Source organism: Scyliorhinus torazame, chromosome 12 (genome assembly GCF_047496885.1).
Source record: "Scyliorhinus torazame isolate Kashiwa2021f chromosome 12, sScyTor2.1, whole genome shotgun sequence".
Lineage (NCBI taxonomy): Eukaryota > Metazoa > Chordata > Chondrichthyes > Carcharhiniformes > Scyliorhinidae > Scyliorhinus > Scyliorhinus torazame.
The window spans coordinates 193,495,257-193,512,495 of NC_092718.1; the positions used below are offsets into that span (position 1 = coordinate 193,495,257).

At 42.2% G+C, this 17,239-nt stretch overlaps 2 protein-coding genes across 3 annotated transcripts in view; both read right to left on the minus strand.

Moving 5' to 3' along the window:
• Positions 1-17,239, minus strand: part of acaca (acetyl-CoA carboxylase alpha) — a 363,222-nt gene that overhangs the window by 228,692 nt on the left and 117,291 nt on the right. For both annotated transcript variants that reach the window (XM_072469570.1, XM_072469569.1), the window contains exons 27-29: positions 15,383-15,472; positions 14,120-14,238; positions 10,491-10,514 (exon numbers count right to left, since the gene is read on the minus strand). In XM_072469570.1, coding sequence (XP_072325671.1) covers positions 10,491-10,514; positions 14,120-14,238; positions 15,383-15,472 — 233 coding nt within the window. The remainder of the gene's footprint in view (positions 1-10,490; positions 10,515-14,119; positions 14,239-15,382; positions 15,473-17,239) is intronic.
• LOC140386835 (cytochrome c oxidase subunit 6B1-like) lies at positions 7,912-8,216 on the minus strand. Its single transcript, XM_072469571.1, has one exon. It carries the CDS (start codon positions 8,167-8,169, stop codon positions 7,912-7,914), a length of 258 nt encoding a protein of 85 aa, XP_072325672.1. The 5' UTR covers positions 8,170-8,216.

Consider the following 17,239-nt stretch of genomic DNA (forward strand, 5'->3'; position numbering starts at 1 on the left):
TTTCAACAGAAAACCAGAATACAAGATTAACCCCATCTTCCTTCTCTTTACACTTAACTTTTGCCTTCTGCCTCCAAATTCTTCTCCATGTGGCATTTAGCCACATTCACCTTTATTCCGTGGACAATTGTTTTTGCGGTTGGTTGTACCTTATCAAATGTTTTTTTGAAAATCCATGTAAAGCACATCCACTACATTCTAAGAAATATTCATGGTTAGTCAAGCCTTAGATGATTAGCTTCTCAGAAATCTGTGCTGACATAAATTTCTCCAAGTATTTTGTGGTACTTTTGTAGTTTATCAAAAACTGAAATACAACCAATTGGGCTACAGTTTCTTGGCACATCCCTGTCTCTTTGAATATAGAGGCATGCTTACAAATGATATCCAACTCTCCCTCACCATCTTTCTTCTTGGCTGTTGTCACTGTTGCCAACTCCGTATCGAATATTAAGACTGCAAGGAACCAAAACCTCATCCAGCTTATCAGTGTAACCAAAACTACCCTGAACTCCCAGATATTCAAACAGCTCCGATATTCAATCCCTCTCTCCATGGCTGCCATATGAAGCCTATCCCAAGGATGTAGCACTGTGGCACATAGCTCCATTAAAACTCATTTTTTACCCTATATTCAATTCAAACAAAGATAATTCTTGTTTACTTCCATGACCCACTGCACCTACCTTTCTTGCTCCTCCGTCAAAACCCAAAAGCACACTTTTAGCACCCGGTGGCTCTCTTTTGCTGATCTTCACATTTCTACCATTCATGGCTTGCAAGTCACACGCCCTTACCTTTACTAAGACTCAATCCTTTCTATTTCATGGAGAGAAGTTACTAGTTTGTCCTGGATGTAAGAAGGAATGGACAACTGCAGCGTTCAAGAGCTTGGCTGAATGCCCCAAAAGAAAATGGGAGACACATTTCTGTTTTCTCCATTTCAGTTAGCTTCAGGTTTCAACCTCTCCCAGAGGATAGTATTGCTAGTAGGTGGGTGAGCAGTGTACCAGGTTGCACCACTGACTCAATGGTGTAGACTCGACAGCCTCAATGGTCTCTTCTTGCCCTTCCTTTTGTTTGCTCCTATAGTTATTGATTATATAGGATGTCTCTAGGAACGTCTGGTCCTGGAACTAATCTGGTACACACTGCTCCTCTAGTCGGGTATTTAAATGTATAACTTCAGTCATTGATTTCGCACCAAAAGCTAATTCCAATCTGCTAATTCCAAGATTTGCCTAACAGACGCCAAAACAAACACGATTGCTCCTTCAATGACATAATTCTGAATATCCCAAATTCAAAAAGACAATAAAAAGCTTTCAGGAAAGTTAAAAAAGGTCCATATTACTGCAGCTGGCTGCGAAAATGCCACATGAAGTAATTGCAGAGTTAGGTTCATTCCAAATTTATACTCAGTACTTGCAGTAAGACTTAAATCATTTTTCTTTTTGGAATGTTTAACATAACCAGGGACAAAGAATTTTCCAGCACAATAAATGAGATCACTTGTGCAGCTAAAAGTGATTCAGTTTTAATGGGCACTTCAGCTCAATACCGTGCCAGAAAAAGTAGGGTCATCCCAGGTCCCACTCCACCTGATCACATGGCACCAGACAACTTCACACATTGATTTGGAACTCATATAATTACGCAGATCAGTCTTACATCACTGTACCACCGCATTATTGCAATTCAGTTGATATTTCTTTCCCCGATCTCCATCCCCAAAGCACTAATTCATAGTGGGGTACAGTCCCACAGCTACTGTCTACTATTTTTCCAGTGTCACTCTTTCTACTAATGTATTTCAAGGAAGGAAATCTACCGTCCTTATCTGGTCTGGCCCAATGTGACTCCAGACCCACAGCAATGTGCTCGACTCTTAACTGCCCTCTGCTATGACCCAACAAGCCACTCAGTTGAAGGGCAATTTGGGATGGGCAATAAATGCCGGCTCAGCCACCAGCACCCGCATTCCCATGAACAAATTGTTAAAAACGCAAGCCTAGATCGAGAGCATCAATAGGCCATTTGACACTAAAAGGCTTCACTTCCAAATTATATCCAATGTTTCCATGTGCTCTTTCAGGATCACTAGGCTGTGAACAAGAGTAGGAGAAATTTAGTTCATTGTCCCTTCTTTAGCTAGCTATAGCACCCCTGCTACCAGTTCAGTTGCAATTTCAGGAATTAAACATGGAGGGCTAGAAAATAGCCTTGGGTGGGGGCACCAGATCAGTCACTCATTCTATGTTGCTCCAAATCCCATTCCAGTCAATGAGATGAATTTTTAACCTGGATCTTTCAGTTCAGTACCACAGTTCACAGTGGCCTTGTGAGCTAGGCCATCGGAGGCACTCAAGTTGCTATTTATGACAAATGTCAGGAAAATAAGAACTGACTACTTTTTTTAAATGGTTACATTTCACAGAAGGCCCATCCTCTTGGCCCATCATTCAGGTCAACCAAATTGTTAATTGGTTTATGCTGGTAATCACACTCACTTCAGTAGATCGTACTTTACTGGAAACACGAAGGAAAAATTTCTTTACATTAGACTCTCAAAATCTGTTAAAGAATTGGGAGGTTTTCTGATAAACAATGAGGCAATCTAGTTGGGACCCAGTATTTCAGTTATACTCAGAGCAAATTAAGTTAACATCTATTTTTAAATTAGAAGTTTGAATGCATTCGTCAACAGTTTAGAGGATGCTAAAATATTGCTCAAAGGGAGAAGTGGATCCCCGGCCCCTAAAGTTCCAATAATAGCTACCCTGGTTCAAAATTACTCATTTGGATTAAGAAATAAAAATAATTTTTCCACAAGAGACTTGGGAACAGAGTATTACAAATAGCCTCATGATCCCTGACATCGTAACACTGTGCATTTATGCAATAAATTGGTCCAATTCAAATTAATGTCCCAGATCTATTTCAAGTGGTAAGTGGAAGTGGATCCATGACCCAAATCATTTGGTCTATTGTCTGATCATGGCAAAAAAAAAATAGCTGAATAATATGAACCCAGTTCATATATTTCTCAAGCCACTTTACTGTTGGATTTCGCAGTAAATTGATTTAACCAGCAACTTGAGAACTGGGTTGTGTGTGGGCTAGTGGACATTCCACACTACTGTCCCAACAGCCAATTACACATCATTCCACACTCTCGTCAGGTGAGTGGAGTGCCTTAACTTGGGTAGTGAGAACCACCTTCCTGTGTACAGCAGAACAGACTCTCTTAGATCAACGACCTACCTATAAAAAAGATGCCCCGACAAAGTTGCAGAATTTTTGATTGTAAATAGTAAAAGAGGGGAAACAATCTTTTTATCCCCAAGAAAACAAAAGCACATTTTTAAAGAACTAAAAACAGAAATATACATTTATTGACCACAGCTGCATTGTTCAGGATGTGTAATGATACTTGAGATTCGCCTGCTTTTTCCTGACCCGTTCATTGGATTTGCATGGTAAATGACGACATGGATATAGTGGAGCCTCTGCAGCTCAATCATTACACATACACCTACACCTAGAGTAATGGGTCCAGTGCTGGGAAACCCTCATCCTTCACCTCACCCACAGCTGCAGTAGCACTTTGAAGTTTGTGTCACCCACAGCTGCAGTAGCACTCCCCGTTCCTAACATGCAACTTGGGACTGGAGGGTAAATACCAACCCGGTTATATATAGCTATAGACAAAATAAAGAAGAATGAAGCCAAAACTTATCTGATGTCTACCGGAAGAAACAGATGAGCCCTCTTGTCTCAAAGAATGAAACCTCAGGTAGTCCTCAAACTAGCTTACACGCCAAAATCAAAATCTTATACGGTCCTTCTCTTCTGGGTCCCACCAAAAAAAAGACCCAACTGATGGAGCCTCTTCTTCTGCCGATTCATCTCCTCCTAACTTCAGTTCATCAAGAAAACCACAGTAGCCTCCCTGCTCAAGAAAAAGGTCAAAGTGACAGATAGGTCCCAATTATGACATCCGGATCCCAATTATGAAATCCGGATCCAATCTGTGCAGGTAGAATACCTTGCTGGCTGCAAATGGGAGTCGTGCAGTTTAAAATCAATTGGTGGAGAGGCCAGCTAGTAAATTTCCCATGCCATTCAACCACTCTCTGCAGGATAAGTTAAACTCCCCCTGACATATACCTTTGTATATTACACAAATCAGGCCATTAATTAGAATACAACTAGATATATAAAACTAGGTTAGTTAATAAGAACAAAGAACAGGTCACTAACCCTTGGCTTTGTCAGCATAATTTCTCCTTCCCAGGTCTGAGTGGCTCAGAGTTGTCTCTCATTTTAGAGTGCCCAATTCAAAATCAACTTTTAAAAGAGCTACTACAATTCTCAAATGAACAGCCCAGTTTTGTGCAACTGAGTCTAGAACATAGAAAGGACGTTTGATGAGGACTCGTCTACTGAGGTAGTATGGGCTGAGGATAGAAACAGGAAAGGAGAGGTCACCCTGTTAGGGGTTTTCTATAGGCCTCTGAAAAGTTCCAGAGATGGAGTGGAGAGGATTGCAAAGATGATTCTGGATAGGAGCGAAAGCAACAGGGTAGTTGTTAAGGGGGACTTTAACTTTCCAAATATTGACTGGAAACGCTACAGTTAGAGTACATTAGATGGGTCCGTTTTTGTCCAATGTGTGCAGGAGGGTTTCCTGACACAGTTTGTACATAGACCAACGAGCGGCGAGGCCATATTGGATTTGGTACTGGGTAATGAACCAGGACAGGAGTTAGATTTGGAGGTAGGTGAGCACTTTGGTGATAGTGACCACAATTCGATTACGTTTACTTTAGTGATGGAAAGGGATAGGTATATACCGAAGGGCAAGAGTTATATCTGGGGGAAAGGCAATTATGATGCGATGAGGCAAGACTTAGGATACATCGGATGGAGAGGAAAACTGCAGGGGATGGGCACAATGGAAATGTGGAGCTTGTGCAAGAAACAGCTACTGCGTGTCCTTGATAAATATGTACCTGTCAGGCAGGGAGGAAGTGGTCGAGTGAGGGAACCGTGGTTTACTAAAGCAGTCGAAACACTTGTCAAGAGGAAGAAGGAGACTTATGTAAAGATGAGACATGAAGGTTCAGTTAGGGCGCTCGAGAGTTACAAGTTAGCTAGGAAGGACCGAAAGAGAGAGCTAAGAAGAGCCAGGAGGGGACATGAGAAATCTTTGGCAGGTAGGATCAAGGATAACCCTAAAGCTTTCTATAGATATGTCAGGAATAAAAGAATGACGAGGATAAGAGTAGGGCCAGTCAAGGACAGTAGTGGGAAGTTGTGCTTGGAGTCCGAGGAGATAGGAGAGGTGCTAAATGAATATTTTTTGTCAGTATTCACACAGAAAAAAGACAATGTTGTTGAGAAGTTTCCGTGATGGCCACCACATCGTAGTTCCAAGTACCGATCCATGCCTTAAGTTCACCCACCTTATTCCTGATGCTTCTTGCGTTGAAGTATACACACTTCAACCCATCTCCATGCCTGCAAGTACTCTCCTTTGTCAGCGTTCCCTTCCCCGCTGCCTCACTACACGCTTTGGCGTCCTGAATATCGGCTACCTTAGTTGCTGGACTACAAATCCGGTTCCCATTCCCCTGCCAAATTAGTTTAAACCCTCCCGAAGAGTACTAGAAAACCTCCCTCCCAGGATATTGGTGCCCCTCTGGTTCAGATGCAATCCGTCCTGCTTGTACATGTCCCACCTTCCCCAGAATGCGCTCCAATTATCCAAATACCTGAAGCCCTCCCTCCTACACCATTCCTGCAGCCACGTGTTCAACTGCACTCTCTCGCTATTCCTAGCCTCGCTATCACGTGGCACCGGCAACAAACCAGAGGTGACAACTCGGTCTGTCCTGGCTTTTAACTTCCAGCCTAACTCCCTAAACTCGTTTATTACCGCCACGCCCCTTTTCCTACCTACGACTTCTGGCTGCTCCCCCTCCCCCTTAAGGATCCTGAAGACACGATCCGAGACATCCCTGGCCCTGGCACCCGGGAGGCAACATACCTTCCGGGAGTCTCGCCCACGACCACACAATCTCTTATCTATTCCCCTAACCATTGAATCTCCTACTACTATTGCTTTTCTATTCTCCCCCCTTCCCTTCTGAGCCCCAGAGCCAGACTCAGTGCCAGAGACCTGGCCACTAGGGCCTTCCCCCGGTAGGTCATCCCCGCCCCCCCCCCCCCCAACAGCATCCAAAACGGTATACTTGTTTTGAAGGGGAACGGCCACGAGGGATCCCTGCACTGTCTGCCGGTTTGTTTTCTTTCCCCTGACTGTAACCCAGCTACTCTTGTCCTGTACCTTGGGTGTGGTTACCCCCCTGTAACTCCTCTCTATCACCCCTTCTGCCTCCCGGATGATCCGAAGTTCATCCAGCTCCAGCTCCCTAACACGGTCTCTGAGGAGCTGGAGTTGGGTGCACTTCCCGCAGGTATAGTCAGCGGGGACACCGGTGGTATCCCTCACCACCCACATCCTACAGGAGGAGCATGCAACTGGCCTAGCCTCCATCCCCTTTTACCTTACAGAATATAACTGCCCTGTGGACCAACTGGACCTCTGCCCTCCGACTCTGCTCCCAGTCAGCTGCACTCTGTGTAAACTCCTGGCTCCCTTCTCGCTCCTTGCGGAAATGTAGGAAACGAAATGAAAGGAGCACCTTACTCCCTCCTCATCTAACTCCCTCAGTCACCAAACTCTCACTATAGCACTCAAATGCACCAAATTCAGCACTCAGTGCAAACAAAGTCTGCACTGTAGTGGATCACTTTTATACTGTGAATCTAGCCTCTGAAAACTGGCCTAATCCAATTAACTAATTAACAAGCTCCAGCTGCAAGTACCTACAAGTAGAACCTTTGTTTAAAGCTGATTGAAAATTCACCTTCTTCTAAACCAAACAGCAACTTTTAAGTTAATTAACTAAATAAAAGAAAGACTAGACTTTAGATAAAAATTAACCCTTATACTCCCTCAGTCACCAAACTCTCACCATAGCACTCAAATGCACCAAATTCAGCACTCAGTGCAATCATCTTTTTGTACAAAAGAAACAAACAGGTGAACTGGAACTTTGCTTTGAGCAAGGTAGAGAGAGGGATGCAGGGCTTCCATTAAAAAGTACATTCTGTACAGTACCGGACATTGCACATGCTCACAACTCAAAAGTATGGTCTATGTGGCCGAGAAGATAAGGTGTTAACCAGTGCACTGGGACTCCCTTAAGGCACGTAGTCACCTCTCAGACACATGCTCTGTGTGGGAGCTGAGCTAAGGCAGAAATTGAAATAGTATTAGGAGTGATGTCAAAACCAATGCAGATTTAACATTTTGGGCAGAGTGGAAACAAAAGAGAGGACAAAATCTGAAAAAGGGGATTTCAAGGGGGAATACAAAAAGACTTGGAGAAAAGCTTAAAAAATGCAAAGAGGAACTTCAACGAATAGAAAACAGGGCCTCCTTCTGCACTGTCAATTCTATGAATCTATGGATCATAGGAACATTACCGCGCTGGATGCGGCCATTTGGCCATTGTGGCTGCACCAGATCTCAAAATGAACGTCATGACTTACTGCCATTCCCCCTGCATATTGTGTCTATTCAAATAATCATCAAATGCCCTCTTTTTTTTTCATTGTACAAGGGGCTGTTTGAAGCCTTTATTTGTAGAGGTTGTAACAGATGGACTGTTCGACACGTCTTCAAGCGCTGGATCTAAATTAGAGAAAGACAATTTTTTTCCGTGGGTGGGGTGGGGATGTGTGATCGCTGTTAAGCTCCCCTGCATCTTGGCAAGCCTTGTCTGACCTGTCACAGGCATCAGAAGGGGGGGAGGGGGGGGGGGGGGGACGACACGTGGTCTAGATCTTGCCGGCGAAGGTCCCAGCTTTGCGCTGCTCATCCCAGCAGTTAACCCAAGACATTGGGCAGATGGACTTGTAGACCTTATGGAACCAGTTACAGAGCGCGACATCTTTGCCAGTTGTTGAAAGGGCTTTCTGACATCGATAGAAATCCAGGTAATTCTGATAACAGTTACGCGTCTGGTTTGTGTTGGGGAAGCACGCATCAAACGGCGCCGTCTTGTACTCCTGGATTAGTTCCTGGACGGTGGCCATGTTAGCGTTGGGGTCTCGTAGGCCCCAGGCTGCCCAGCAGCATGGCGCAGCGTTCCACCCCCCACCTCTGCTCCCGCTGCCCGCCCGCCTCCGAATGACCCATCCAATGCCCTCTTGAATGTCTCGATTGAACCTGCCTCCGCCACACTTCCAGGCATTCTTGGCCCAAACTCAGTGTGAAAACGTTTTTCTTTTTTTATATAAATTTAGAGTACCCAATCATTTTTTTTCCCCCAATTAAGGGGCAATTTAGCATGGCCAATCCACCTACCTTGCTCATCTTTGGGTTGTGGGGGTGAACCCCACGAAGACATGGGGAGAATATGCAAACTCCACACGGACAGTGACCCAGGGTCGGGATTTGAACCCGGGTCCTCAGCGCCGCAGTCCCAGTGCTAACCACTACATCACATGGTGCCCCTGAAAACATTTTTCTCATCACATTTGCTTCTTTTGCAAATCACTTGAAATCTGTGCCCTCTTGCTATTTATCCTTTTATAGTTTTTCCCTATATACTCTGTCGAGCCACCTCATGATGTTGAACACGTCTATCAAATAGAATAATCCCAACCTCTCCGATCTATCCTCAAAACTGAAGTTTCTCATCCTGGAATCATTCTTGCAAACCTCGTCTACATTCTCTACAACACATTCGCATCCTTCCTGTAGTGTGCCACCCAGAACTGTACACAATAATCCAGCTGAGGTCTAAATATTCCACAGGCAAATAAATAATGGAAAATCAGGACAGGAATATGGCCATTAAAAAATGGTCAGGCCAAAATCACAGTCATTAATTGCAAAATGGCAGGAATATTAAATAATTATTTTGCTTCAGTATTTACCATGATCAAATGGACATGGCATAAAATGCGATTAGAAATAATGTGGTTATATAAAAGAGAAATATTAAATAAACTAATCAAACTTAAAAGGATAAAACCAGATTTAATTCACACATTCTAAAATAATCTAGGGAGGTGCGAGCATAGGCATTACTATACATAATTAATAATATATTAGAAAAGAGTATAGCTCCAGTAGACTACGTTAACTAATGTTGTTACTTAAGGAGACAGAACATTTCCATATAGAAATCAAAAGTATAATAATGAAAAATCAACATGGATTTTAAAGGAAATGTCTTGCTTGACCAACCTCTTTGAAGGGGTAACGGTGAGAAGCGAGAGAGCAAACAGGGGTAATGAAGTAGATGTAATATATCTAGATTTCCAAAGGGCCTTTGATAACGGTATCACATAAAAGATTAACGAATCAGGTCAGAGAACGTAGAGTCAGCTGAATGGATAGTTGGCTGACTAAGTAGGGAGATGGGGAAATGGGTAGCTATTCAGAGTGACAGAAATCTGGAAGTGGGGTCTAACAAGGATGAGTGCAAGGTCCAGTGTGGTTCAAATTTATATTTACAATTTTGACTTTAGGATCAATAAGCAATGCCAAATTGGGAGGTTTGGTCAATGCTGGGGAGGACAGGAAGTTATAAGACAGCATTAATACATTTGAAAAATGTCATAATTTAGCTGGGAAAAGTGAGGTGGCCACATTTTAATTGAAAAATAAAGATCTAAATGGGATAGTGGAGCATAGGAATCTGGGAGTACTGATGAAGGTCAATAAGGCCATAACAAAAATAAACCAAGCGCCGGAGTTTATTTCTAGAGTGATATAACTGAAAAATAGAAAAGTACATTAAACCTTAGGTAACCACACTCTAAGTACTTGTAATTCGGATCGTCTAATTATAAAAAGGATATAGAGGCACTGGAAAGGGCACATAAAAGATTTACAAGGGTGACACCAAAACAGTACGGCTATAATCCTCAGGAAAGGATGAACAGGCTGAATCTCTTTTGTCCAGGACAAAGAAGGCTGAGTGGTGTCCTGATAAGAGGCCCTTAAAATAATGAAAGGTTTTGATGGAAGACACATATTGTATTTCAACTTGTGAACAGCAAGAGTCAGCATCACCAAGATAGTCACCAAGAAATCCAAATGGGTCTGCAGAAGAAACTGCTTTACACAGAGACGAGAATGCAAACTTTTCTACCACAGGGAGTGCGAATAGTATAAATGCATTAAAGGAACACTATATAAGCACATGAAGGAGAAGGGAATAGAGGGTTATGCTGATAAGAGTTTGATGAGTAAGTATAGGAAAAGGATTAAGTGGAGAATAAATGCCAGCAAGGACTCCTTGGGCCAAATAACCTGCTTTTGTCCTGTAATTCCAAGCTAAATTAATTCAATTATAGGTTTTTATAAATTATGTAAAATTAGTAAATAAATGATTGTACAGTACCTGTTTAGGGTGGGGATGTTCCCTCTGAAATCAAACAATTACTGACAGGTTAGTGAAGAAGGATAAACAGAGGATTGTAATTACTGATCAGGATGGACTGTGAGTTCACATTGAAAGAAGCAAACTGAGAAGTATAATTGAAAATTCATTATTCTAAATGTTACATTTCAATTAGGCACACGCACACACACACAACCGGTTTCCTCCCACAAGTCCCGAAAGATGTGCTTGTTAGGTGAATTCTCCCTCAAGTGTACCCGAACAGGTACCAGAGTGTGGCGACTAGGGGATTTTCACAGTAACTTCATTGCAGTGTTAATGTGACACTAATAAAAGTTATTATATTATTAAATGGTCAGCTGTGAATGCAGAGTTGCCCCTGAAAGGTCCAGTGAATTGCCCTGGGGGCCATACCATTAGCAGCTGTGAGTCCATATGGCACAATAGTTTACTGAAGTTAAGAAGCAGACTTTTTTGCGGTGGCGCTGAGTTCAGCTCTTTTAGTCATGGCCGCATGTGCTTGTGGCTAAAGCTGCAAGTCCCAGGTCTTCCTGTCATTCAAACCCAGGTTGAATTAAGGGTGCAGCCAATACAGACAACAGAAAAGAGCAACACGTTGATTGATCGTTGCTACTGGAGGTAGGAACTGTCACTGAACAAAATAAGAAAGTCCCTTCAACCTGAAAGCCTTTTTTACATGAGCTTCAGAGGAAATTATGATAAATTAATGAGACAGAGCAGGTAAATCCTAAATACTTTCAGATTCAGATGCATTCCCCCCCCGCCCCCCACACACACACACACAGCTTGCATGGTTTGTTTCAGCATTATAGATTTCAACTTCATTTTTAAAATCAAGCCTATTTTAGATTCTTTCAATTAATACCAAATTAAATGCAGACAATTACCTACACAATTAGAACATAATCTTTCGATCATTCAAACTGAATTGCCTTGGAATATATGTATTAGAATAATTTGGAATAAAAGGCACCTGTAACCAACATCTCAGTCTGCTCCAGTGAATGCAAACACACAACGGCAGCCTGCACATTCCCTCACAGTTATGATTGATCTTCATACACATGCAATCACAATTTCTCTTGGCCTTTACCATCAGCTCAGAGAATTTCATTTCATTTTTATTTTCACAGCATTCAAGCCTTTGCATCTGAAACATTTCATCTGACAGAAGTGGCTCTCACTCCTTCAAGATTTCCATGTGAGGGGGAAAAAAGAACGCAAGCAAGACGCATGCTAATAGTGGCATTTAAATCAAGTCATGATTTGGTGCCAGTGCAGGCCACAGTTTTATAAATGAGGAGGCAAAGCATAATAAGGTGAGAATTGATGCATTTCGCTTATGTAAACCTTATTGCCATTAACATTTAAAGTGATATTGTTGCATTGGGCATGCTCCGGCAAAACAAATTACACCACACAGCTTTCTCTAGATTTCAGCATATAATAAATTTACACGGTTAGTACTTATTGTTAAAAGATATGTATTCATTGTTTTTTTTCTACAGAACTGTTTGAAGATTGTTTTGTCACAATTATATAGTACTAATGCACTCCATGCTAGTGAAATATCATGAAGATCAATTAATCTGATGATCTGCAAGTCGAACGTTATTGAAAGTGACATACTATCTCCTTTATTAAGAGACTAAGCTCTACAGAATGCATATTTAAGTTCCTTGGGCTTATAAAATCAGGCCTGCGGGAAGTGACCATTTCACTTTGGTGAAGGATGCCACTGCGGAGCCATTTGTAGCAGTTTCTGCAGCTCCTAAGCAAGTTACACGGAGGATGGTACTAAACCCGGGTGGCAAATACACTGCCTGCTGTAGAAAAGAGGCACAAAAACCAGGACGGTCCCGGAGTTCGACTCCTGTTCTATATTGGTGTCAGCCAGGGGTGGAATTATGGGAGCTCCAATTAGTGTCCGCACTCATGGATAAAGAGAGAAGAAAAGCAGCGAAGGTCTCCAGTCATGCTTGCTATCCTGTCATCGAACTGCAAAGTGCACATTTGTGCAGATTGGGCAAGGAGAGGATTGGATGAATTGAGGCTTGGGCTTGGCTATGATGCTCTTCACACCAACCCATCCAGTCAAATGTCCTGCTGACACTCACGGTAAAGGTTCACACATCTAGAACGACCATTTGAGTGAGATAATCCACCTGGAGTTAGTGTTTTTAGGAGCAAACAGACAGGAGTCTAAAAACAAAATAAAACTGGAAATTAATTTTGACAAAAAATGGTCAAAGTAAATCCCAGTGAGAAAAAGGGTGGTGGGGAGGTGCAATTGGGACAAAAAAGGTGAGAGAAAGAGACACACATACAGATGGACAGTCAGAGACACACACATTGACTACATTTATACAACATATTAAAGGCTTTCCAGTGACAAAGTCATATTAAATGAGGGAAAGGAATCATAGGACACAATTCGGCTGCAATATACCAGGGACATAGGCATTCTCCAAGTTCCAGGTCGAGCAAGAGTTTCCCTGCTTCAGTCCCGTTTGGATACCTCACTGTTACAACTTCCATTATCATTTAGAGAAATGGGAAAAGTAAAAAAGGCAGATAGCAAGGGTAGAAATGCTGATAATTTCAAACTTGCACCAGAATTGAATTGTGAAAAGGTGTAGGATACATTCTCCTTCCCATTATCAACTGGATTGCTGTCATTATGCCAGCACAGATTATTGTACTGTGCAGTTATGATTTTGAACGTTTTATTACCAGAAAATGAAAGTAAATTTAATCACCCTCAGAAACCAAACATTTCCTATTGAAACAAGCACATTTAAATTCAGGCCTGGTCATTGCAAATATGACGAGTACATTCTGACAGAGTAAAGCGACTTTGGCATTGAATTTGAGACAAAATGTTATATTCCACAAAACACAGTAATCAGTGCATTCATCAGTAGCCTGTTTATATATTTTTTTTAAAGAGATAAAAGGAAAACAGCTTTGGTGCACCTAGACAAACCAGGGAGAAAGGACAGCAAATGTTGTCTGGTCAATACCTGCAATAATCTGACTGACAAATCTTCCAACCCTTCTAAGACTAGCTTGGTTAAGCAGAAACAAGTACTTTGTGACAATGTTAAGTTACGTCATTTCCCCCCCGTCATGTCTGTCTTGCATTCCACCCATTTTGGAAGAGGGTGCAGACATAAGTAAACAGAATACGTTTGGCAAACGGTTGGCTGGTGCCAGCTTTCATTTGCCCTGCACTACTGCCAAGATACAAAATCAAACTGGAACCAAGTAGATACATTAGGTGGTTTGCACAGAAGTTTAACAAAGAGTTGAAGTGCATAAATCTCTCACCCTTTTACGGTTGCCTCCTCTCCATTCACCAAACTAGATATAAACTAGAGAAACACGTTTGTCTGTCATGGAAGGCAAATACAATAGACATTACAGTGCAATATTCTGATTTTGTTCTCTACTCGGGAGCTTTGCCCATTGGGTCTGCATATTAGGAAACTGCCTGCAATTTTCCATTCAAAACCATGTCCATGATTCTCCCGACATTCTCAAAACTCTACATAGCAACATACTCTTATCCAGACTTCTCCTCCTGGGATAGAGGGGAAGTTAGTTACCTATTTGGATGGGATGTTGGCAACATGAACTGAAACTCTACAATGCAGGTTCCATCCTGGAGCTGGCGATGCTGTACACTGTTCAACTCGTATGCAATGTAGGCCCTTCTAACGTAGACCTGCAGAAAAACAGCAGAATTATGTGGCCAGCTTGACTGTAATCAAATTCCCAAGTTGTCAGTCATGGTGCTGATGGGGTAATGTTTCCACTTTTAAGACAAATTAATGCATGCTGTTTTTTCCTCCCAACGTATCACATTATCTATTTCCGTTCATTCACATGCAAACATCAGGTAACCAAAATGCTTCCTAATGAGTCACATTTTCCCCCCCAAGATAGTTTGTTTGACTAGATGAGAACTGCAATCATGAAATCATGGTCTGCATCCAAAGGTCCTGCACTTGACACTGAATTAAGACAAAATAAATTTCCTCCAGTTCTCCTTCTCTCTCTCTCTCTCTCTATATATATATATATATATATATATATATATCTGTATGGAGGGAACAGCTCTTTGCGCAGACATCTCTGGCACAGATGTAAAAAGTTAGAAATCATCCAAAAGCCAACTTTAGAGCCATGTCCTCAGAGATGAGGGAAAACAAATATCACCATTGGTATTTCTCAAGAGTGTCTTCTACATTGAACTTAAAAGATAGTCATGACTGGAGCGCCAACATGGTGCACAACGCCTTAACATGTAGCAGAGCCGCAGTATTTACTCCGTGACTAGGGAAAGCAGAGATTGGGGGGAGAAAAGGGAAATAAACAGAAGTTTTGAAGAGACAAATCAGAAGGGGAATTATTCCAGCCTGCTTTTGGACATTTGATGCATGACAATTGGCCTCAGTGCTTCTGTGCTTAGAAAGAAAAAAATCTGACAGTATTCTCATTCCTTCAAAATACACAGATACAGAGGTCAGCTGCAAACCTCATCAGGTGCACCACTGATGGCATACAACCAACTCAGGCAAAATGACCTATCCACACTCATCTAAGCTCTCAGGTGAGGAACGGCCATTCAGATTGCTCTTGGCACGGTAAAAACATGATCCCAGCATGGTTTCAAGGCTGTCACAGCGTATGGGAGAAAATTGCATGGGAATACACATAGCTTTGGATACTTTTCTTTTGGAGCAGCCTGTAGTGAAGATAGCCATACCAAAACAGACCGACCTCCCACAGCAACATTCTGGGATATCCAACTATGTATGAAGCAACAGACATGAGATGGAAATAGAATCAATCTGTATAAGACTAACCTCCAATGCTGCCATTCTCACCACTTGGTTACTGTGATAGAAGAAATTGGGAAGAACATCAAAGATAGAGGTCTCGGATAGGATGAGCTTCTGTGAACAAGAAAACGCCCCCAAAAAAAGTTTAATGCATCATATTCATGGTGAGGTGGGCTATGTAACTCACCATGTACATGGTTTTAATAGTTCGTAACTTCCGCAGAGTGGCAATCTCCATCGAATTGCCACTCTCGCCAGACTTAGCTACCCTGGAATCCTTAAGTCCCTGCCTCGCCCAACCTTCCTCACACAGGCTGGGTGAGATAGGAGCAGCAAAGCACACTAGATATACCACATCCACAGGTCCCCCCTTATCCACCTTGCTGGTTATGTCCTCAAAGAATTCAAGCAAGTTTGTCAAGCATGACTTAACCTTCATAAAACCAAGCTGACACTGGTAGATAGAGGTTTGTCTTTCCAAATATTCAGTCATCTCCTCAATGATTGATTCTAGCAACTTCCCCACCACAGTGGTCAAGCTAACTATTCTATAGTTTCCTACTTTTAGCCTCTCTCCCTTTTTGAATAGAGGAGTCACATTAGCACGTTTCCAATCCACCGGGACCCTTCCAGAATCCAGGGAATTCTGAAATATCATAACCAATGCATCCACCATCTCTGCTGCCACCTCCCTTAAAACCCGAGGGCGCTGGCCATCAGTTCCCGGAGACGTATCTGCCTTTAATTCCATTAGTTTATTCAATGCCGTCTCCCTAGTGATGGTTATTGCACCAAGTTCATCGCATTAACTATAGTTTTCGGAAAATGTTTATTATCTTCTACCTTGAAGACAGAGGCAAAATATTGGCTCAGTGCCTCTGCCATCTCCATTATTATCTCACCAGTATCGTCCTCTAAAGGGCCAAAATTTACCTTAGCTATTCTCTTCCTCCTTATATACTTATAGACGCTTTTGGTATCAGTGTTCATGTTTTCTGCTAGTTTCCTTTCGTAGTTCTTCTGGGCTCTTTTTAGTAGCCTTTTGTTTAACCTTCTCCCAATCCTCCAGTTTACCACTGGCTTGTGCATTATGGTATGCCTTAGTTTTTGCCTTTTATGTCTTCCTGGACTTCCTTATTTAGCCATTACTCTACCATTTTCCCCACAACCAATGTCAGGCTGGCCTATAATTCCTGGTTTACTCTTGATCTCCCAATTTTAAATAGTGGGGTTACATCAGCTACCCTCTAACCCATAGGAACAGTTTGAGGGTCAATAGAATCTTGGAAAATCATCCACTATTTTTAGGGCCACTTCCTTAAATACTGGAGAATGTAGATTATCAGGCCCTGGGAATTTAACGGCCTTCAATCCCATCAATTTCCTCAACACCATTTACCTACTAATACCGATTTCCTCCAGTTCCTCCCGCACTAAACCTCGTGTCCCCCAACATTTCTGGTGAAGACAGAACCAAAGTATGTATTTGGTTGGTCAGGCTTTCCCTGGTTTCCCATTATAAATTCTCCTGTTTCTGACTGTAAGGGACCTACATTTGTCTTCATCAATCTTTTTCTCTTCACATAATGGTAGAAGCATTTACAGTCAGTTTTTATGTTCCTCTTAAGCTTACTCTCGTACTCTTCCACTTCTTAATCGATCCCTTTGTCCTCATTGGCTGAATTCTAAACTGCTCCCAATCCTCAGGTCAGCTGTTCTTTCTGGACAATTTGCATGCCTCTTCCTTGGATCTAATACGATCTTTAATTTACCTCCTATGCCATGGTTTGGCCACTTTTCCGATATTATTTTTACGTCAGAGAGGAATGAATAATTGTTGCAGTTCACCCATGCACTCTTTGAATGCTTGCCATTGCCCAT

What these genes read in the sequence shown, in the direction of transcription:
- LOC140386835 (XM_072469571.1), bottom strand. Translation starts at nt 8,169, where the DNA reads ATGGCCACCGTCCAGGAACTAATCCAGGAGTACAAGACGGCGCCGTTT.